The sequence below is a fragment of the Dendronephthya gigantea genome, unplaced genomic scaffold (assembly GCF_004324835.1).
Source record: "Dendronephthya gigantea isolate DGI-Jeju-01 unplaced genomic scaffold, DenGig_1.0 000021F, whole genome shotgun sequence".
Classification (NCBI taxonomy): Eukaryota; Metazoa; Cnidaria; class Anthozoa; order Malacalcyonacea; family Nephtheidae; genus Dendronephthya; species Dendronephthya gigantea.
Window position 1 is genome coordinate 1,117,746 of NW_021163031.1, and position 21,653 is coordinate 1,139,398.

The 21,653-nt window shown below is 38.2% G+C and overlaps 5 protein-coding genes across 7 annotated transcripts; 1 reads left to right on the forward strand and 4 right to left on the reverse strand.

Annotated features, from left to right (window-relative positions):
• Positions 1–315: 315 nt before the first annotated feature.
• Positions 316–5,712, forward strand: LOC114521705 (lysosomal alpha-mannosidase-like). Its single transcript, XM_028542226.1, has 6 exons — positions 316–703; positions 992–2,758; positions 3,039–3,227; positions 3,377–3,550; positions 3,665–4,619; positions 4,925–5,712. Exons 2-6 carry the CDS (start codon positions 1,829–1,831, stop codon positions 5,611–5,613), a joined length of 2,937 nt encoding a protein of 978 aa, XP_028398027.1. The 5' UTR covers positions 316–703; positions 992–1,828; the 3' UTR covers positions 5,614–5,712.
• Positions 5,713–5,863: 151 nt separating this feature from the next.
• On the reverse strand, positions 5,864–12,736 carry LOC114521706 (EF-hand calcium-binding domain-containing protein 12-like). The gene is made up of 7 exons (XM_028542227.1): positions 12,383–12,736; positions 8,678–8,830; positions 8,220–8,551; positions 7,756–7,933; positions 6,971–7,187; positions 6,509–6,821; positions 5,864–6,058 (listed from the first exon to the last, which is right to left on the reverse strand). Exons 1-7 carry the CDS (start codon positions 12,659–12,661, stop codon positions 5,893–5,895), a joined length of 1,638 nt encoding a protein of 545 aa, XP_028398028.1. The 5' UTR covers positions 12,662–12,736; the 3' UTR covers positions 5,864–5,892.
• A 402-nt stretch (positions 12,737–13,138) lies between these two features.
• LOC114521992 (proton myo-inositol cotransporter-like) lies at positions 13,139–16,053 on the reverse strand. Of its 2 annotated transcripts, none has more exons than XM_028542582.1 (5): positions 15,424–16,049; positions 14,775–14,934; positions 14,502–14,698; positions 14,244–14,361; positions 13,139–14,174 (listed from the first exon to the last, which is right to left on the reverse strand). In XM_028542582.1, the coding sequence occupies exons 1-5, from the start codon at positions 15,845–15,847 to the stop codon at positions 13,379–13,381; spliced, it is 1,695 nt and encodes a 564-aa protein (XP_028398383.1). In that variant the 5' UTR covers positions 15,848–16,049; the 3' UTR covers positions 13,139–13,378. The 2 variants fall into 2 exon arrangements, with proteins under 2 accessions (XP_028398383.1, XP_028398384.1); XM_028542583.1 differs by having other exon boundaries at positions 14,053–14,149; positions 15,424–16,053.
• A 407-nt stretch (positions 16,054–16,460) lies between these two features.
• LOC114521991 (proton myo-inositol cotransporter-like) lies at positions 16,461–20,043 on the reverse strand. Of its 2 annotated transcripts, XM_028542581.1 has the most exons (6): positions 19,898–20,043; positions 19,384–19,808; positions 18,744–18,903; positions 18,309–18,505; positions 17,582–17,708; positions 16,461–17,466 (listed from the first exon to the last, which is right to left on the reverse strand). In XM_028542581.1, the coding sequence occupies exons 2-6, from the start codon at positions 19,799–19,801 to the stop codon at positions 16,614–16,616; spliced, it is 1,755 nt and encodes a 584-aa protein (XP_028398382.1). In that variant the 5' UTR covers positions 19,802–19,808; positions 19,898–20,043; the 3' UTR covers positions 16,461–16,613. The 2 variants fall into 2 exon arrangements, with proteins under 2 accessions (XP_028398382.1, XP_028398381.1); XM_028542580.1 differs by having other exon boundaries at positions 19,384–20,043.
• A 93-nt stretch (positions 20,044–20,136) lies between these two features.
• LOC114521993 (phe13-bombesin receptor-like) lies at positions 20,137–21,521 on the reverse strand. The gene has a single exon (XM_028542584.1). The coding sequence runs from the start codon at positions 21,314–21,316 to the stop codon at positions 20,246–20,248; it is 1,071 nt and encodes a 356-aa protein (XP_028398385.1). The 5' UTR covers positions 21,317–21,521; the 3' UTR covers positions 20,137–20,245.
• Between the last annotated feature and the right edge of the window lie 132 nt (positions 21,522–21,653).

The following is a 21,653-nucleotide window of genomic DNA, read 5'->3' on the forward strand; positions in this document are numbered from 1 at the left end:
ACTCATGGCTTCCTGACGAGTTTGAGCACACGAAAGCGCTTGAATGGAAGGGGAAAATGGATAGGAACAATAGTAAGATTACTGCTACCATTGTTAGGGACTTAGGAGCAGTTTTTTTTTGTCTGCCGGCTGCCGCTTGTTTAAAAAGCATTTATGCCAAGTGTTATGCGGAAGTTAAACCAATCACAAACGAGGATTAATAACTCATGTGCCAGGACCATTCACTATTATAGATTTTTATGGTAGTATTGAATTTCTAATCTGCGCAAAAGGTTGAACGACACACTTCATAATGACATTGGTTCAAGTTCGACGAGTTAAAGCTCTTTATTTCATGCCTAAGGGTTGAGGTGAACCTAGTAAATCAATTTTCATAAGTTTATCAAGCATTAGATGCTGTTTAACACCGAAGTAATTAATTAACCCACTTTACAACTACTGCAACTAGATACCAATGATACCATAGATGCAAATGCTCTGTACGGCCCTGCGGAAAAGCATCACAATGTCACCAGCATAGTCACCTGCACCACCATATCCTGTGTGGCGTGCCCTTGTTACTCTTTCAACTGACAGGGGGTATCAACAACTTGTTTACTACAAGGTGTTTGTATGTTTATGTCCACATGGTCTGGAAGTATTATTGTGATCTATTGAACAGTCGCTTGTCATAGTATAGATTGCAGCCATGGCACTCTGGACAGTAAGAAACAATTTGTACCATTTAATTTACTAAAAGAACAGTTTTACTTTGTGTGACAGGGTTACTCCGTGCGTACCAGAGGGTGACGTATATGCCGCAAACGCCAAACGCTATTTAAAATAACTTGCGCACCATATTTTCCATTATGGCAGTATTGAATTTCTGATCTGCTTTATAGATGGATTTATTGATACCTTTATTGGCTTTAACGTGAATTGAGAACGTTTATCACATCGACATAGTGAGGGAATCACCGAGTTAGCATTACATTTTCATTTTTTATGACAGGGTTCGTTTTTGAGGAGGCAAACAGATTCAGCCATGGAATTTTTGCGAGTTTATCAAGCACATGACGTCCTTATAAATATTTATTGTATTGAAACTACGCCAAGCACTGCAGTTAATGTGTATATACCCAAGGTTACAATTTCCGTCAAAAATGCGGAAAAGACAACCAAAGGTTTGTCCCGTGCACGGTGCACCCGCGTACACAAGAATACATTGACGAACATTGAGGAAAGTGGGATTCGACGAAACGGACGAATGAGTGGATTACAAGAAAATGCCCCAACAATTATTTGTCTGAGGCTGTTGGTCAATCTCTACATTGCCTCCCTTGTTTTCAAGAGGCTGATGATATCAGTATTCAAATTCAGTGCGAACAGGCTTCAAATGGTTTTATCACGAGGATCTTTTTAGGAACGCCATGTCATCAAGTTTCTACAAGGTCGTTACTCACGTGCATAACAACGATCACATGCTTCAGTCGTGATGTTACCTGTCATGATTTTATGACGTCAACGGTGACCGCAAGTGCAAAGTAGGATTGAATTATTGAAAAGCCGACTATATTAAAAATTGGTCAACCTCTTATGGATGAAAGGCTAACATAAACGAACCCGTATATTACACTCTTTTAATGGAAAACATCCTAATGTGAACATTTGTACATGTCAATTGTCACCAAACGAAACCTAAATATCATGTGACATGCACCTGCTGGTCTTTCGTAACTGACAGGAAGTATCTACTGTTTGTTTAAAAATTTACTTAAAAATTGAATATTTATAGTTGCAAGTCTGAACTTGTTATTGTGATCTACGAGCAGTCGAACCATTGCTAGCCATGGCACTCTTATACTTGTTTTTATGTGGTTTTTCCGTGCTTTCGAATGCTCTCGTCGTCCCGAAGTCGCCAAGAAACCAAAACGAAATCCAGCAATTACAAATCCATCTTGTTTCGCACACCCATGACGACGTAGGCTGGCTCAAAACAGTCGACGAATATTATTACGGAGCTAATAACAGCATTCAAATTGCCGGTGTACAATATATCCTTGATTCAGTGATACCTGCATTGGAAGCGAATCCTCTGAGACGTTTTATCTACGTGGAAATGGCGTTCTTTAAACGATGGTGGGTTCAACAAACCCCGGCAATGCAAGAAAGAGTAAAAGCACTTGTCAATAATGGACAATTGGAGTTCATTAATGGTGGATGGTGCATGAACGACGAGGCAACAACTCATTATAACGCTATCATAGATCAAATGACTCATGGTTTACAGTTTATTGATAGAAATTTTGGCTCAAAAGCTAGGCCAAGAGTGGCATGGCATATCGACCCGTTTGGACACTCGGCTGAACAAGCATCGCTGTTTGCGCAAATGTCATTCGAAGGATTCTTCTTTGCGCGCATTCATTACGCTGATATAAAAAAGCGCAGAGAAGAACAACTCATGGAATTTAAATGGCGAGGAAGCCAAAGTCTCGGAAAAGCAAGCGAAATCTTCACTGGAGTTCTGTACAATGGTTACGGTCCTCCGTCTAGTTTCTGTTTTGATATTCTCTGTGGTGACCCTCCAATGCAGGATGATCCTCGATTGTTTGACTTTAATGTCAAGGAAAGAGTAGATTTATTCATAAAGCTTGCACTAGAGCAAGCGTCGCACTACAAATCCGGACATATTATGCTCACGATGGGATCAGATTTTAATTATCAAAACGCTCATACGTGGTTTAAGAATTTGGATAAATTGATTGCATTTGTAAACGAGGTATGTCAAGAGATTAGGATCTTAAAAAAGAGAGTTTACTCACCTCATTGGACCTAGTTATCTTAGATTTCCTCGGCAATAAAACAAAAATAAAAGTTAGTTACTGTACAGTAACTCAGGATCAAAACAGTGCACAGTTCAGACTTCAGAATGTAGTTACAAATAATGCGGTGCAATATATACGTTCGTTTTTAAACAAAATGAACATAATCCGTTTTTTAAGAAGTAATCTCTAGGACGTTTTTAATTAGACCAACGAAATAAAGTGTTTGTTGTCTAGGACGGCAGAGTGAATGCATTTTACTCCACACCATCAGAATATCTTGATGCGATAAAGGGAATGGATGTGGAATTAAGGACGGAAGACTTTTTTCCATATGCGGACTGTCCACATTGTTACTGGACTGGTTATTTTACCAGCAGACCTGCATTGAAAGGCTATGTTCGAAGAAATAATAATTTACTGCAGGTACTAATTCATGTTTCATCTATCCACCACTATCACCATAACCACCACTATCATCATCACTTATACCCAAGACACACCATCATTATCAGGGTAATCACTTTGTTTCCTCTCAACAACCACCGTTATTTTTATCATTCCTACAACACAAGGTATGTAAACAACTTGAAGTTCTTGGCAAGCTTGGAGAGTCAGATCCAAGTTCAGAGATGTTACGAGATGCAATGGGTGTTGCGCAACATCATGATGCTGTGAGCGGAACTGAAAAACAACATGTTGCATATGATTATGCCAAACGTTTGGCGATGGGAGCTCAGCAATGTAAGGTATAGAGACAAAAATTATATTTTATTCTTTGATTATTTTCTCTGCCGCAAAATATTTCCTGGTATAAAAGACGAAGGAATTCCAGAAAGTATCGTCAATATTTTGCGTTTTAGATGGCGATAAACTCTGCTTTGAACCAAGTCATTCAACCAGCACATCTTACGGACGTTCAGTACACATTTTGTGATTATCTTAATATCAGCGTATGCCCTGCTACAGAGGCCACTAAACCATTTACTATCACTGTATACAACCCTATTGCTCGGGCTGTCGATACAAATATCCGAATCCCAGTGTCGAGTAAAGCAGTCAAAATATTTGGACCGGATGGTAAAGAAGTTAGTTCTGTGGTACAAGCTGTCTCGAAGGAAACTGAATTTGTACGTGGTAGTCTTGGCAATGCCCCGTACGAGTTAACCTTCACTGCAACAGGTCTACCACCGCTTGGTGTTGCTACCTACACCGGAAATACAACATCAAATACAAGAAGACACACTTCCACACTAGCTCCCGAAGTACCAAAGGAAACAGGCTTTGCAAATAGTGAGAAAAGTAACGAGGATTATGTTATTGCGAACAAGCATCTTCGCCTCACGTTCAGCAATGACTCCGGACGTTTGACTAAAGTAGAAAACCTTGAATCTAAAATAAGTCTACCGGTTGACCAGCAATTTTTGTGGTATAATGCTAGTAGCGTTGGAAACAAAGACAGTACACAAGCTTCAGGAGCCTATATCTTCAGACCAAATTCAAGCACACCTTTAAACGTAAGCACGAACAACAAAGTAAGCAGCATAAGCGTAATTCAAAACGAGGTTTTTCAAGAGATTCATCAGGTCTTTTCACCTTGGGTAAGCCAAACTGTCCGGTTATATTCAAACAAACCCTACGCAGAATTTGAATACACTGTTGGTCCAATCAAAATGGCTCCCTCTCCTGATCTTGGAAAGGAAATAATATCGAGATTTGACACAAGTTTGAAGACAAATGGTGTTTTCTATACAGACGCAAATGGACGAGAAATGCAGTTGAGAAAACGAAATTATCGACCAACATGGATGTATAATAGTGAGTATATACTAACTCTTAATAAAGATAGCGGTTGGAAAACATGATAGCAACACTTTGAAATACACTTCCAGGTTGAACGCACTTCCAGCCAGGAGAATAACTTTTTTTATTTTATTAATAAATTTTGACGAAAATAAATTCAGCATGAAACTGAGTTTCGCCGGACACGAGCTACGAGCCTCAAGGCTTAAATCGGTAGAAAATCGTGTCCTATTTCTTGTCGTTTCGCGCGAACAAATTTGCGTGATAGAAAACAGGCTGGTTTTAAACAATTATAAGCTAACACTTTTTACTATTATTAGACACAGAACCTGTGGCAGGGAATTATTACCCAATCAATAGTCGAGCTTACATCAAAGATGAGTCTGGTATTCAACTGACCGTAATGACAGACCGTTCGTTGGGTGGTTCTAGCATAAAAGATGGTTCATTAGAGTTCATGGTTCATCGAAGATTGTTACATGATGACAAAAGAGGTGTTAGTGAAGCTTTGAACGAACCGGGAATTAACGGACGCGGTCTTATTGTGCGAGGAAAATTTTTGCTTTTACTTGAAGCGGCAAAATCGTCGGCTAAATTTCATCGTGTTATTGGTGAAGAAGAAATGTTACGCCCCTCTCTGGCCTTCTCAGCTGGTAGTGGTTACCAAGCTGGTTACCAGGCTTTATCTCGATCCTTACCACCAAATGTTCATCTGTTAACATTAGAGAAATTTGACAAGTCTCTGTTGTTACGTCTTGAACATCAGTTTGCTGTTGGAGAAGATGACGAACTTTCAAAAGCTGTCACAGTGCAATTGAGAGGTTTGTTTAAAAATTTCACCATCCAGGCTATAACTGAGCTCAACCTCAGTGCGAATCAGGTGAAGAATCAGCGGGAACGAGTTAAAAGAGGAAACAAGAATTCTTTCCCTAATGATGATGATTTGGAGATCACTTTGAACCCAATGGAGATTCGAACATATAAACTGGACATTGAGTATAAATCTTGAATCAACCTATCACAACGAACTAGCCTGGCCCTAATCAAAATATTCTGTAAAGCACTTTTTCGTAACTTGTGGAAATAAAATGTAGTCGAAAGGGGATATTCAATTTATCATAAAGTAAACTATTAGATATATCATTAATCAATTAAGTTTTAAAATAAATTTACGTTGTACGTAAATATTATTGCAGACAAAATGGCAAAATAAATATTTTCCGGCAAAAACGGCAACCAACGCACGACTGGAAAACAAATCATGACGAAACATCTTGTTTAGATTTCATCAGTGTATCGTTCTATTGTGTATAACATCAAAAATACTGTTTTCGCTTCTCACTTGTGTTCGAGGTCTTTCCAAGTAGAGTCTAACCTTGTCAAGAACATACGATGGCCAATAAGAGTCTTCTTCCGTCGGCTTCCAAGATTTGTCAAACCGCGAGTCAAGGTGCCTAGGGCGTGATAATATTGTATGATAAGAACCTGACTGACCTAAATTGATTTTGGGGGCAGACGAATAAGATAAGAGAAAACATACTCCGAAAATAAACATCTTGTAAACTCAAGGTATGAACTGTTAAAAAACAAGACACAATATTCAAGGTGATATTCTGCTCGAAAACGTTTTCAGACGAATAATTCGTGTCTAGTCTGACTCAGTAGGGTTTATTATCGGGGTGCAACACTCGCGTGGAATAAATAAAACTGAAATGATAAGCCTCATTTATAGGTTTGATGCAAACTTGGCCTAAAAATGTTGAGGAAAGGGAAGAAGAAAAGAAAGTGAAATTAGCCTGGTTTCTCGGGGTAAAACTGGCTAAACTGACAGCCACTAGCATCTTTTTTCTTGATTAATTTACGCTCAATTTTTACACACTGTACTATAAAGATTCTCAGAATACCTGGTCAAGTTACAATACTCTTCATACGTCATCCAGCAGTCTGCTTTCCGTGAAATATTAGCCGGCCCAGACGACAAATTCATTCTTTCGCTCTTTGGTGTGACTGACGCAGCCGGTGGATAAACATGACAAGAATAAAAATTAATTTTACGTTTGCTTTTACTAAATTTTCTCCCGCCACGCTCGGCATGACCTGGTGCGTTGCTAGGCTCCAGCCTTCGATAAAGATCTTTCTCCGACATCAGATATCGATCAGAAGGTTTCAGTGATGAGATACACGTGTCGAGATCCCTGTCTTCGGGATGCAAGAGAACTGAAAAAAACAACATCGTTTTAACTCTTACGGGTAATGGCTGGCCAACCGAACTAAAGACTCGAGATCACTATCTTGGAAAACAACTTGGAAATAATCAACGTGGAAACTTAATTTGCAAGGTTCAAATAGGACAGAATCCTTCTTACCTCTCTCTAAAAGATTCTTGGAAAGTGGTATGCCATGCAAATGACACAGTTCCAAGATTTTCTCGTATTCATTTTCTTTTTGTCTTTGAAATGCATCGACAAGCACACCTGTTACCCCTCCCATAGTTGAACTCTCACGTTCAGCCTTCTCTGGTGATCTCGTCTTTTGTCGATGTTTCTCCCTTTTTTTCTGTCGTTTCAAACGTTTTTCGCCGTCCTGAAAACATGAAAGAGATCAACGCTCAAGGTATCACTGTTAATACGATCAACGAAGGAAAAAAATAATGAATATTTGCGGAGTTTGCGTCGCCAAATTTTGAGTGTGGCGTGAACGTTACATCTAATGTACAGTACCTACTGAAAACGATCATTTTTGATCGCAGAATTGTAGCATATCATTCGCCGAAAAGTTTATATTAAAATTGATTATATTAATGGACCTTATGCATAATGACGTCACTTTGTGGTGACGAGGAGTAGAAATGTATGAAAGTGGCTACTGTTGAATGTTTTGAAGTTGTTATTTGGCCTAAATTAATAAGTTGAGCAAATAAGTTGGACTATTTATTTTCGAACTAAACTTCAAATCATAAACAATGCAGCCATTTTCAAATATTCTTACTTGCGTGACCACAAAATGATGTCATTATATGCATAAGGTCCATTATTTTCTCCTTTTAGCTTTTTTTCCCAATTGAAGTGATAGAGTAAATAAGTAGAGTTTAGCTGGCAGATAACAACCAGCTTTCATTGATCCTCCGCATGAATTTTGTACCAAAACTAACCTGGTCACTTGTGGTAAAAATGTGGTCACTACTTGACACCCCAGGCAAACTGAGCAGTGACTGAGATGAAAACTGTACAGCTATTTGATTGGTACAATTTAAAGTGTCTCCTTGTATTATCCCCAAATTGTCTGATGGTTCTATTACTGCATCTTCCTCACCTAAATGCTTCTTTATGCTATAGAAATATAATATGTTATATAATACATAGTTCAGTTTACATATATCTTAGATATTTCAGTGTACATACATCCTAGATAGTTCAGTGTGAATACAATACATCCTAGATAGTTTAGTTAACATACATCCTAGATTGTTACAGTTTCATATATGTTTCTACCCAAAGCCTGATGATTGTGTTTCTTTTTATGTATTTTTGAATCTACGCTACATTTGATGAGAGGTTATTTAAAGATACAGTCATGCTTGCCTTCCTTCCTGTCCAGTTAGCTGAATACACTTACCGTTCACTCAGAATAAACAAATCCCTGCCATGGACCAACTCCTTATATTCAAGTACATCATCATTATTCTCATCAAGTGCCTGAATGAACTGATCAATTTCTGCATCTTTAAGAGGAATACGATGCTGTTTCATTACATCTTTTAACTCATCACGATTGACATGCCAATCTTTATCGCGATCTGCTTGCACAAACAAATCATAAAATCGAAGCCTCTTCTTTGCCAAATACTCATTAATCGTTGCAAAGGCAACTGGCAAAGGTTGGTTGATGACTGGCGCAAACCTGGAGTCATAATTATTAAAAAAAACCTGACCACCATTACTTGTTTCCTACAATTTAGAAAAAGTTGTCAGCTTATTTAGCTACATACAGGCAATTACAGGGGGGTTGCTGTCAATATCATCTCATCTCAATAAACAAAAAAAGTAAGCATATATTTCATGTTATAAAAGTACCCTGTTTTTAATCCTGCTCGCGGGAATCTTATCAGATATCTTTGTCAACGAGTCTTGAACACGCTGTTCAACTTCTGTCAAATTTGGCTTGCTCTGTAGCCAATCAGAAACCATTTCACACTGGTCTAAATCTCTTCGCAGCCGCTTTCTTTCCTTTACCCAGAGGCCGCGGAAGCATGTCAAAAGTGGGGGGGCACTGACGAAAAGGGGCAATATGTATACTCGATCGCGTGTCACACACATAGGCGACCATCAGACTATATATATATATATATATATATATATATATATATATATATATATATATATATATATATATATATATATATGTTACACAAATTAGAACAAAAATTTCATTGGTTAAATGTAACTTTATTGAAATTTTCCAAAATATCTAACTCTTTTTTCGTTTTTGAGAACGAAGTCTTTAGCAATTAACTTTAAATCTAGTTTATCGGTTCTTGTTTTGTTTACTTTCAAAGTCATAAGGTTGCAGTAGCGTGCTTCCGTCATCGTGCTCCTTAGATACGTTTTCACGATGCGCTGGGTTGAAAAAGATCTTTCTCCGGAGGCTGCACTCATTGGAGCAAGAAGGTAAATCTGCAAAAGTCGAACAACGTTTGACATTGCCATGTTGATCTGCGCACTGTGAGTGGTATCGGTTGAAAATAGTGTCATAATGGTGTCAATTGATGTTACCTTCTTAACTTCAGGAAGTCTCTGCGAGATAATTCCTTCGAGAAGCTTTAACTCTGCCTCTAGCTGGTTAAAATCAAGGTCTTCTTCATAAAGGCGTTTGACTTCGTCATCTAATACGAATGTTTTCCCATTTGCCGCGTTAATGAGCACAGTTTCAATGTTCATTAACACTGAGTAAACGTCTTGAGCGAAACGGTCCTGCAATGCTGCCATGCAGATATCAATAGCTTCAACACATTGGGCGCGGTAGAATTCTTCCGCGAATTGGAAATTATGCTGATTGCCATTTCCATGCTCTAGTCGCCGAGGAACTTGCTTTGATCTCGGAAGTTTGGGACCGTTTACGAAGGCGATGGTTTTGACTGAAGTAACTACTTGGTCATAAAACAGGTTGAAGTCATCTCGTTGGCGTTGTAAGTTGGTCTTCAAGGATTTGATACAAGTAATTGTTGTTTGCGCGGTTATGGAAGGCTTCTGCAACGTAGATGCAACTTGTTCACAGACGCTGAAGATATTCTGCGAAAAACGTAATCCAAAGTATGTGGCAAACTTCTGTAACTTGGTGGCCAGCCCTGAAGCGGTATCACGCACGGTAGCCTTGGAGGATTCTTTTGCAATTTTCAGTAATGTGGAATGCAAGGACTCATAATTACGCAAGACAGCGAAGATGGCTTTGGTTCTTACCGTCCACCGAGTCGGACATAACAAATGCGGGTTCTCAACTTTCGAGCCGTCGTCGTTAATTTCTGTAGCGATTTCCTGGTATTGAGCCATTCGTGTTGGTGAAGCTCGAACAAATACGGCCAACTCTTGCACAAACGTCAACGAATCACTGACGATTTGGCTTGCCTTCACACAATCATGTAAAGCTAGATCAAGAGCGTGGTTTCCACAGTGAATGTACAGGGTGCGGGGATTCTCCAAAGATATTCTGGTTGCAACTCCGCTTATGCCGCCGGACATATTTGCTGCGCCATCATATGTTTGCCACCGACAGTTCGCAATCGTCAAATTACATCGCAGCAAAATATCTTTTAAAGAAGTGGCTATTGTTTCCGCATCGGTTTTCTCCACTTGATACATTCCAAGAAATTCTTCTTGAACTGATAAATCGGTTGTAGATACCCAGCGCAAAACACAAGTCAATTGTTCCTTATTACTGACGTCTCTAGACTCGTCCGCAATCATGCTAAATAACTGTGACTCCTTGCGTATGTCCGCAACTATAGCCCGCAGAACTGTGTTGCCCATCATGGTGATCAACTCGTTTACAATGTCATGACTAAGATATCTTCCATTTTCAATCCAATCGAATAATTCAGGTACATCTTCCGCTCTTAATTTTAACAACTGGTACAAATTACTTTCAATGTCAGTTTTCCCTTGTAAACTCTGGCCTTGGCGAGCCAAATGCCTGATGCTGCTAATCTGTTTCAACAACATTCGTCTCCGAGTTTCCTGGCTTGCCTTCAATTCACTAACCAATTTTGCTCCAATATCGTTTCTTGCATCATCAAAGCATAAAACTTTATCAGTGGCCTCCGCGTGAAATTTAGACTGGGAATGTTTTTTAAGTTTTTCATAGCATTTCTTCCAGTCGTTAAATTGACCTGAGCAAAAAGCATTCTCGCCGTTGTGACTGGATGTGATAAGGTTTTGACGGGTCGCCCTTCTGCAGAAATAGCAGGCGATAGTTCCTTTCCTCATGCAGTAGGTCACCCAGGCGTATTTCAAAAATATTGACGGCGGACAAGTTCGTACATTTGACGATCCTTTGATGGTTTGCTTCGTGGATGTACGCTTTAAGTCTTCAGGGTTGGGATGGTGAGGCTTTTCGTCCATACAACACGAACACTGACAGTTCAACAATAGTGAACATTCTGCTTGCATAATTGGCATAGCAGTAGGTCCCATAAATTGAAATGTATTCGTCGAATTGGGCAACGCTGTTGGGTTGTGAGAATTCGTTGTAGAGGCAGAAGGCAATGATAATACTAACTCTGACATGGATGTAGGGCCAGTAGGGACACGATCATCAGAAGCTGAGTTGAAATTGGGGTGATCAGGTAAACCGGTTGATGGAATTTCTGTAGCTTCCGAAAGTGTCACGCAGTCGATTTCAGGTTCATTAACTTTCCCCGTTGGAACGCTTTTAAAGAAACTTGTTAGTTTTTTCATTTTTTTAGCTGTTTCAAAAAGCTCTTTTTCTTTCTCTCGTTTGCGCCTTATTGCTCGTGGCATGATGATTCGTAAGCTTTATAGACTTAAGACTTGCAAGAAGTTGAAATAATGAATCGTGAATGATAATAAGTGAAAATATGCGATATGTTGTCAATGACTTGTCATTGTTGCGTCGCACACGTGCTATTTATAGACGGATCGAGCTAGCGGTCGGACGTCTGCGAAGGCGTCAGTTTTTCACTTGACCAATGCGAACCCAATGATTTTTAATCCGGTTTGGCAATCAAGGTCAAAGAATTTTTTTGCCTTAGGCATAGCCCGTAAAAGCCAAAACTACTGATACGGTACCCTCCGTTTTTAGATTTTATCAACTAAAAATACAAGTTTATAAAACATAATTATTTTATTAATTGTTCAGAGCAAATAATTGCACTGTATAGCCTATCACCTATGACTAAAGCGACGCTTTACTCTGTTTTTCAACGCCTGTCTAAAACTGCCCTGATAACTGCAAGAGATCACGTCTAGTGTTGTAAGTGCGGATTTGAAATAAACCGGCGGTGGCGGTGATAATTCGAAAAATTATTTATAAACAAGAATGCACCTGAGATAATCTCGTCGTGCTCGAATATTAGGCCAGTTAAACATAAGGCACTTGGGCACTTTATTTCTTAAAATTAAAAAGGGCACATTCATCTCAAAAAAAATGGGAAAATCATTTCAGAAAAAGGGCACTTTTACTTCTAAAAAAGGGCACATTTTCCCCTTGCACGAAAAGTGGGGGGGCATCTGCCCCCAATGCCCCCCCGGTTCCGCGGCCTCTGCCTTTACCCAAGCTTTGTAGTTGTTAAATTCTGAGATTGTGGCTTTTTTTTGGTCGAAGTAACAGTCTGTTATTTGGTCTTTCTTCTTTGAAGTCTTATTTTGCGTGATAGGTGGAAAGGCAGAAAAATCACTGCATCTTTCGGGAACACATGCCATTTTTGGAGCTATGATGACACGCTTTCTTGGAACAGTGGTCCCATTACTCTGAATATCTTTTGACCTGGACAATGCATCACGATATGCCTTGGTCCTACCTAGGTTTTTTATTCTCAACTCCATCAGAAAATCACTTTATTGAAGCTTTTTTATGCAATTTATGCAACTCCTCAACAAATTTTTATCCGCCATATTGCTTTTTTGTATAAAGCGCTGCCATGGCGACCTCATCACGACCTCATATATTCATATTGCGGACAAAGTTACTGAAATGGGAGGAGCAAATCCTCCAGGAATTATATAGCTTAGTGGTTTGCAGTCAGAACTGTCTGACTCTGAACTGACAGAACAGTCAGTGAAAATATCTCCAAAATAGTAAATTTCAAATTTATCCAAATTCCAAATAAATTCCAAATTTATCCAAAGCTCTTCCCAAACGGACATTAACATTCCATTCGGGAGCTGCTCATTTACATCCTACTTTTTGTGAGAACTGAGAACAAATTCCTGAATTCTCACAGGCTTGCCTGACAAATAATGGCTCTTACATCATTATGACTTATTCGAGAAAAATGTGGCATAAACACTTTACAAGGTTGTGAATAAATATATTTGATTACCAATAGAGATAGAGAACGATCCAATATGCCTTTTAGTAATTACCTCAGGTCTACGTACATAGTCATAGCAGGAAATCCTACCAATCAAGGACTTTCTACTCGTTTTAGCCGCTCACCTCGTTTCCATGTACCTCAGTACTTGTGAGGTATATTACAGGAAAGGTGTATTCAAAATGTATATCATGTTTATCGTAAACTAAAAAGTAACCTAAATCAGTTCTTAATCATAATAATCACTGGTTTTCATAAAGATCTCGTTCATATGTTCAAGTCTTTTGCCTTTGGTCTCTGGCAGTAAAAAGTAGATGAAAAACCAACCAAACAGCGAGAATCCGGCTATTATACCAAACCATCCCGCTTTCGTAAGATATTCACTAGCATGCAAAAATGTGATCGTTGTAAGGAGATTGAAAAAGAAGGAAACAGACATAGCACAGGCAATACCAGTAGATCGCGACCAAAGTGGAAATATTTCTGAGCACACAACGTACGCTATAGGTCCAAGTCCTGAAGCGTGAAATACAAGATACAACACTAAACCAAGGACAGTTAGAACACGAAGAGCAGGACTCGATGGACATCCATAGGATGTAATTAATTCAAAATCTTCTGTGTCACAATATCGACTGCTAGTTGATGGATAACTTTTTAACGGTACACACGAGGAATTTTGAACTAAAGCTCCTTTTTCATAATAACAGAAGCCACACATCTCGTTATACAAACATTTGTCGCATGACTTCAATAGAGAACACTGATTTCCAGAGATTCTTGCCACTTGTGATACTAAAGAAGAAGATTGGGCTTGCATATAGAACGTAACTGTGAGCAACACAAGTGAAACAAAGACACCAGCAGTACTGGCGAGGAGAAGTTTACGACGTCCAAAATGCTCGACGGTTAACATAGCCACAAAAGTGAAAATGAAGTTGGTGAATGCAGGAGCGGTTGCGAGCCAAACTGCAATACGTTCATCTTTCACTCCTGACATCTTGATGATGGTCGCAGTGTAATATCTAGTGTTGAAAAATGTATTATTCTCAAAACGAGAAGTGTTTATTACAGAAAAATATTATTTTTCTTACAAGACCGTGTTGATTCCACTCAGTTGATGAATTGCCATAATACCACAAGAAATAAACAATGCTTGTTTTGCATTTGAATCTTGCATCATACGAAAAAATATACTCCAGGTGCTTCCCTCTGAAAAAAAATTGTTTAAGTCAATAAAAAGTAAATAATTCACAAAATCAAATAACTACATTTGAACTTCAATCTCAATGAGATTTTCTTAAAAATCACACCACTCTACTATAGTATATATTAATGAAAATTAAGCTAACCTTTCCTTGCCAATTTGTGACAATGCTTAATTTCATCTACTTCATCATCAACATTTTCTTTTCCACGTAATTTCTGCAAAACATTTACAGCATCCTGGCTGCGGCCTTTGCGAATAAGCCATCTGGGGCTTTCAGGAACCAATATGACACCAAGGAACAACAGCATTGCTGGGGCTGCCCCAAGGCCAAGCATGTATCTGGGAGAAATATTTTTATTTATAAAGCACTCCAGATAACTAGAGAAGCCTGACAATTTAAAGTGAAATACTAAACCTCCATCCATTAGTTTTGTCTCCACTGAAGATTCCACTAACCAAAGCTGCAAAAAATAGCGATCCAGTAACTGTGATTCCTGCAAAGCATATCAATTTTCCACGTATTCTAGCTGGTGCAAACTCAGCAATGTACATGTTAGACGATACACTGGTAAAACCTGCAGAGCAAAAATTATGCTATTATACAAAATGTACATAAACATTTACGTAAAATAAACAACCCAAGTTTTAGAATACAAGTTAAACAAGCTAGTCAGGCATTGGACTCAGAGGAAGCTTGAGCATTGGTGAGCATTAATTTTTATGCAAGAATTATTATACAATTCCTAAAATGATATAAAAAATTCCTTTGCATCCTTTGCCTCTTTCCTCTTGCTGGTGGTAAAAGGTAAAGGGGCAGCACAGGCAGCCCGGTCACTGCTGTTACGTCATGCTAATAGACGTAACAGCAGTGACCGGGCTGCCTGTGGGGGCAGCCACCCTGTTGCTCCATGTAGATTGTGCAATTGTGATTGGTCATGCTCATTGAATGATTGACAGGTTCATTTGATTCTTAATCCCCCCACCCCAAAAAAAAATTAGCAAAACATTTCTACCATGTACAAGCATATATTGAAACCCTTAAGCCAAAATTTAAGCAAACATACCATAGGCAATTCCAGTCAAAATTCTACCCACCAGCAGCACATTCTTTGAGAAGGCACAAGCCATGACTAATGTACCAATAACAAACACCATTGCAGATGCCATTAAAGTCCTTTTGCGCCCAACAATTTCGTTTGAATATCCAGCAAATAGAGACCCAAGAATTGCAGGTCCAGTTGCTAAACTAACAAGTAATTCATGCCACAAATACGTCAAGGAAAAATAGTCGGTTATAAAAACCATTGAACCAGATATGATGCCGATATCGTAGCCTAATGTAAAAAACCCGAACGACACAATAAAACATGAGATATATAGAAAATATGGCTCCTTCTCGCAGCTGCCATCATTTGCACCAGGGTTATCAAGCAGTAACCGGTTTTCTTGTCTTTCTAGGTTTTCATCAAACATATCTTCAGCCGCCATTACCGGTATGTATTAAATCGCCAAGGCATGAACATTGACAATGGGAGCAAAGAATAGTTAGAATACTTATTATGATCCATCTTTTATCTATCATAAGGATAATTAAGTTCAATTTTCATGACGATGGTGACATGGTGTATGGCACTTTGCAATTGAGTATGCACGGCTGGTCACGCGTAACCATAAGCATTATCATAAGCCATTTTGGCATAGTAACTAGGTGTGTCACCTCGAAGCGAAAACCCACAGGGCCGAAACTACAGGGTGACCCAAAAAGCCCAAAACTATTTAAAATTTGAATTTCACTTTATCTGACCAGAGCTATTCCTATTAAAGGTTATTATTGTTGGGATAAGGGAGTAGCCGAACAGGATGGCGATCCACCCTTCTTTAAAGACTAACACACATCGCTATAGCGACGGCAGGGTGGACCATACTACGGTTATTAGAAAGCTCCTTTTTTCAAAATGAAGTCATAAATGCATGCTTCTTATTTCTTAATACATGTTTGTTTGCAACCAAATGCCATTTTCCCAAATGACAGGTAATCGATATGTCTGTAATGCCTCTCTACTCTAGACTCAGCCAAACACATAATAGAAATTACTCAATTTAATTCATTGAACTTGAGAAACCTGGGGCAAACGTACCGGAAAGTTAAGTAGAATGCACCGACATTCAAACCAGAATTCCAAGGTAAATAAATCACAGGGCCATAGGTTTATTCTCAGTTAATAGAGTTCTAATTCAATCAAAGTATGTGTCATCAGGCATCACTATTGACGTATGAAGAATCAAGTCCGTTGACACTGTTTTCATAGCTACGCCTTCCTGCACTTTCAAATAATCTATTAACCTCTTCAAGAGTTTTCCCTTTAGTTTCGGGTACTAAGCCGTATATAAATAACCATCCCAAGAAGGCGAGTGCAGTATACAGACCAAACGCACCACTTTTTGTTAGAAGCTGTGTCAAATGAAGAAAGGTTATCGAAACTAAAAGATTGAACACCCAGTTCGTTGCAGCTGAACTTGAATTCCCAAAACTTCTTGCCCATTGTGGGTAGATTTCTGAATTCACTGTCCATGGCATAGGTCCCATACCTGGTGCAAACCATGCCAAGTAGACAATTAACCCAAGCACAGCCAGCCAGGATAAGGCGAAAGGACAATGGTCATAACCCCAGTGTAGGTTACTATTGGTCGTTACATTACATAAACCATACTTATCATGGTCTGTGTTATAATTTGATGTAACTGGAAGACATGAACCATTCATATATTCACCGCCAATTTCACTATAACAGAAACCACACCCATGGTCTTCTATACATGAATAACAATGGTCATAGCTGGTTGTGCAGGAGTCTGTGATATTTGGACGTAGTGTAACGTCAGGAGAAGATTGTAGTTCTAGAAGGAATGTTACACTTAGCAATAAAAGGCTAAGGATTACACCACCCAAACTACCAAGCAATAATTTCCGCCGCCCCATTCTCTCAACTAAAAAGACTCCAACTAAAGTGAATGCAAAGTTTGTGAAAGCAACAGGAACAGCAAGCCATATTGCATCCTCATCACTTTTGGTACCTGCCATTTTGATGATAGTTGAACTGTAATACCTACAAAATCAACCAACTGTTAAAATCTTTACAGACACGGTAGAAAATTGTCAGTCAAATTAGCAAACTCTTGTACCTAAGTATTGACCTGAAGGATCAAACAAAACGTGCTTACATTACAGTATTTATTCCTGAAAGTTGTTGAATAGCTTGTAGACCACAACCTACAAAAACTGCTCTCCTTACTGAAGGAGTTTGCCATATACGAACAAGAATGCCACATTTTGATCCATCATTCTCAGCTATATCAAGAATAAACAGGTCTAGCTATATTATTCATAATTGGCAAACATATTTGTATATAGGTAATTAAAGCCATATATATTGATGCTGGCCAATATTTTCCATAACAGTTGTCCATTTATTTGTCAGTACATATTCATAGTATGGAGTAACCACAAATTTTGCATGTCAAGGATGGTCATGCTGAACAAAAAAAGCTTGTAGGGGAACAGATTGAGAGAGAAAAGTTATTACTTATTACTACCTCAATCAAGGTCCATTAGAGATTAAAGCAACATGCATGAATAATAGAAAAACTCATGTTGTGATGTTAGTTAAATAAAGGCAACATGTTTTCATATATGCAGTGTTTGTTGTTTTGTACAAGACAGATTGGAAATTAACTCATCTGGAGTCTAGAAGATGGATCAGCTTTTGGAATGAGATAATGAGGTTGCCTTTCTTTCCCAAAATTTTAAGTCTAATAATTGCATGCATGATCCATTTTATGTTTAGTCAGGTAATTGTAGAGAGACAGTAGAGCTACCATACACAAGTGTGGATACTCTGGTAGTTTAAATCAACGCAAGTGATTCATCTGACAAACCGCATTTTATTACCCAAGCGTTCTCTTTGTAACGTCTGTGAGATGTCGCATATTTCATCATCAATATCATTGGAATTTCTTATTCTTTTCAGAACCTTTTTGGCCTTTTCCACCTTGCCTTTGCTTACCAACCATCGAGGACTTTCCGGCATGAAAAAAAGACCAAACAACATAATGATTGCTGGAACACCAGACAGACCTAGCATATACCTAAAAAAATAAAAAGGTTAGCATATGGATGCATCGGTATTTAAAGCAGGATGGGGTGCTAGACAGCAGCCATTTTCTGAAAGAGCCAGTTTCATAGAAGATTTCTGCCCCAAATTCCTAAATCGCATTTCTGAAAGTCCATCCTCGGCTACCCTCCCTGATCTTTATAAATTGTGCCTCAATCAACTGAACACGCATTGCAGTTTTATGTCATAAAATTTTAAATTTCAAAAGGTACCTCCAACCATTTCTTTTGTCATAGGCAAAGATTCCATCCACAATACTTGCAATAAATTGACCTCCAGTGATAAAGACATTATTTAACGTCACTAGTTTTCCTCTCATATGAGCTGGGGCAGCTTCGGCTATATACACAGGGACCGTCATTGAAGCAGATCCTAGAAAATTTACATGAGTATAACAAGTCAATCTATATCCATCAAAAGCTCTTGCAAAGTTCATCAGGCTGGTTTATTAGTAAAATTGTGTCTGTATTAACCCAGAAGAAATGTAGGTCTCAGAGAACGTGAACCAACATTTTTCATCTGTGGCTGCATTTTTAAAATGCTTTTATGATGGTGAATATTAAACTGTTAAGCCATTGAACAGCATACAAACAAGACCTATGTTTATCATAAGCACTTAGTCCAGGTGGACTAATATACAAAAAATACACATCTGTAGTTGATCGCAAACATTTTTTGGGGTGGATATGATTTGAATAAACCAGTCTCTGACTATAAAAGTGCCCAGGGCCCAGGTTTTAATATATTTTAATTAGCAATTACTAATTCGAAACTACGGGTTGCATCAAAAAAAAAAATATTAAAAACATTCTTTTTGTAGCATTTAATAATATGACTATTAAAAATATTTACCTATTCCGAGGCCAACTATAGCTCTGCCTGTAAGCAGCTCACCAATATTTTCAGCTAATGTCATAAATAGAGCACCGATTGTGAAAATAATCGCTGAAGATATCAAAACAAATTTCCGACCTAAATATTGGCTCACGGGACCTGCATACAGAGCCCCTATGATCGCCCCAGCAATGGTAATGCTCACTACAAGTTCTTCCATGAAGAAAGTCAATTGAAAACGTTTTTTCAGAAGGATTAAGGCACCTGAAACGACGCCTGTATCATAACCAAAAAGAAAGCCACCGACCGCAGCAAAAAATGTCAAAATATAAACGAAAATCCCAGGTTTTTGGCACTGCGTTGAGCCGTTTAGCAAAGGCTCGCTGGCCTTGTGATCCTTGTTAGTCGTCGACACCTGATCTTCAATCTCTTCCATTGTATGACTAAATTCAAACAAATATCATCATTGAGAATGATTGAGAATGATTCCAATGTTCCGATTTTTTACAATATTTTTACAAATTATTTTTACCTGCTAGCCTCGTTTTCGTATTTTTGACCTCGTATTTTTATTAGGCGCGTCACACGATGTTTCAATTCTACTTTCGAGGTATGTGAATTTGGCAAACACAAAACATATCATTTCATTTATTTTTTAGACTGTATTCTAATGTTTGTAAACTTAAATTGTTATTTTGAAAACCTAATTATTATTAATTATTTTTTATTATTATTAACCAAAAACAATTTTCATTATTAATAAGATCTTGCAACTAATTAACTAATTAATTTTGTCAGGTATTTGTTAGGCAAATATTGTAAAGATGCAACTTCACAACCAGGCCATCTAGTCCTACTTTTAAAAATATAAATAATAGTACTAGTTTTGTTGCGCATTTCCTGCAGTATTGTCCATTTGAACTTGTAACCTCTTGAATTTTATATTTGTTTTCAAAGTTGAAGATGTGTTGCCAGATTGACTGCTGTCTTTCAATTGCCCAACAAACCACTTTCCAAACATTTTTCTAAACACTTTACGACAGTGAGATCGAAAGTCCCTACTTTGAAATGCATACAAAAACGGATTGAGCCAAGACGATGAAAAACCAAGAATAATTCCAACTTGATAATAATTAGAATTCCACCTGAGATTATGTATCTCACCAAACTGGAATAGAAAGTACATCACATGATTTGGAGTCCATAACACAAAAAATGCAACCATCACTACAAATACAATCCTTATTGTTTTTTCTTTGCTTTTCATGATTTTTATTCGTCCTTTGGCATCTCCAATGGATCGTCGTAAGTTTTCATCCAACTTGGTTAAACATCTTTTTATTCGGTAGAAGTTGATGATAAAAATTGCAGCAGGAATTACAAAATGACATATGAACACAACAGCGTATATAATTGTGCTTACTGTTTCACTTGGCCAGACATAGGTGCAAAAATTCACAGTACCATTGACCCCAGCATAACGAATTCCCACAATAGTAGGAATTTGGATGATTAATGCTGCTAAATAAGCTGCAGCAATATAGAAATATGTTTTTCTTGGTATGCCAAGATGCACTGCTTGGAATGGCTTACAAATTGCTGCATATCTTTCAAAGCTTATAATAACTAGCATATATATGGACACATCACAAAGCCAAAATGGGATGAAGTAGCCTGTAATAATCTTACACAATACATCGCCTTTCGTCCCAGAAGGATGATTAAAAACATTTGTGGACAAAATATAAATTGGTAAACAGGTTATAGCAAAAGTTAGATCAACGATAGCCAAAGCCATGAGGTAAATATTAAAAGGAACTTCACGGAGTCGATGCCTGGCTGAACCGCTTTTCAGAACCACTAGAATTACAGTCAAGTTTCCAAGCACACCTGCCAGAAATATGAAACTGAAGCAAATTATTTCCCACGTCCAAAACTCAATGCCTGCCATGATTTACCAAGTATTAAATACGACAGCAGTCGGCCAGTTTATTAAATGTACGACGTAAATAATATAAGATGTTGTCCTTTCATCTGCTTACCAAAAGAAATCGGGAATGTTTAATTGTTCATTTCACGTGTACCCACGATATTTCCACTTTCTTAACTAACGAAATGAAATGATTTTATTCCGGAAATTTCGTATTAAAATACCAGTACGATTTCCGGAATAAAGTTCAAAACTGAACATTCCCAATTGGGCCAAAACCTGCAAACCCTGTTCACACAAGGCCACAAACATATTAGTTTACTAGTTAGGTCAGTTATACACAACAATTATTTTTGTG

Excerpts from the sequence above, each read along its gene's own strand:
- LOC114521705 (XM_028542226.1), top strand. The coding sequence starts at position 1,829 with ATGGCACTCTTATACTTGTTTTTATGTGGTTTTTCCGTGCTTTCGAAT. Across the intron at positions 3,228-3,376 it reads GAAATAATAATTTACTGCAG|GTATGTAAACAACTTGAAGT; the intron begins GTACTAATTCAT and ends CTACAACACAAG. Across the intron at positions 3,551-3,664 it reads TGGGAGCTCAGCAATGTAAG|ATGGCGATAAACTCTGCTTT; the intron begins GTATAGAGACAA and ends TTTGCGTTTTAG.
- LOC114521706 (XM_028542227.1), bottom strand. The coding sequence starts at position 12,661 with ATGGAGTTGAGAATAAAAAACCTAGGTAGGACCAAGGCATATCGTGAT. Across the intron at positions 8,831-12,382 it reads ACTACAAAGCTTGGGTAAAG|GAAAGAAAGCGGCTGCGAAG; the intron begins GCAGAGGCCGCG and ends CTCTGGGTAAAG. Across the intron at positions 6,822-6,970 it reads CAAGAATCTTTTAGAGAGAG|TTCTCTTGCATCCCGAAGAC; the intron begins GTAAGAAGGATT and ends TGTTTTTTTCAG.
- LOC114521992 (XM_028542582.1), bottom strand. The coding sequence starts at position 15,847 with ATGGCGGCTGAAGATATGTTTGATGAAAACCTAGAAAGACAAGAAAAC. Across the intron at positions 14,699-14,774 it reads GACAAAACTAATGGATGGAG|ATACATGCTTGGCCTTGGGG; the intron begins GTTTAGTATTTC and ends TATTTCTCCCAG. Across the intron at positions 14,175-14,243 it reads AGTGGAATCAACACGGTCTT|ATATTACACTGCGACCATCA; the intron begins GTAAGAAAAATA and ends TTTCAACACTAG.
- LOC114521991 (XM_028542581.1), bottom strand. The coding sequence starts at position 19,801 with ATGGAAGAGATTGAAGATCAGGTGTCGACGACTAACAAGGATCACAAG. Across the intron at positions 18,904-19,383 it reads TATAGTTGGCCTCGGAATAG|GATCTGCTTCAATGACGGTC; the intron begins GTAAATATTTTT and ends TAAATTTTCTAG. Across the intron at positions 17,709-18,308 it reads GTTACAAAGAGAACGCTTGG|CTGAGAATGATGGATCAAAA; the intron begins GTAATAAAATGC and ends TTCTTGATATAG.
- LOC114521993 (XM_028542584.1), bottom strand. The coding sequence starts at position 21,316 with ATGGCAGGCATTGAGTTTTGGACGTGGGAAATAATTTGCTTCAGTTTC.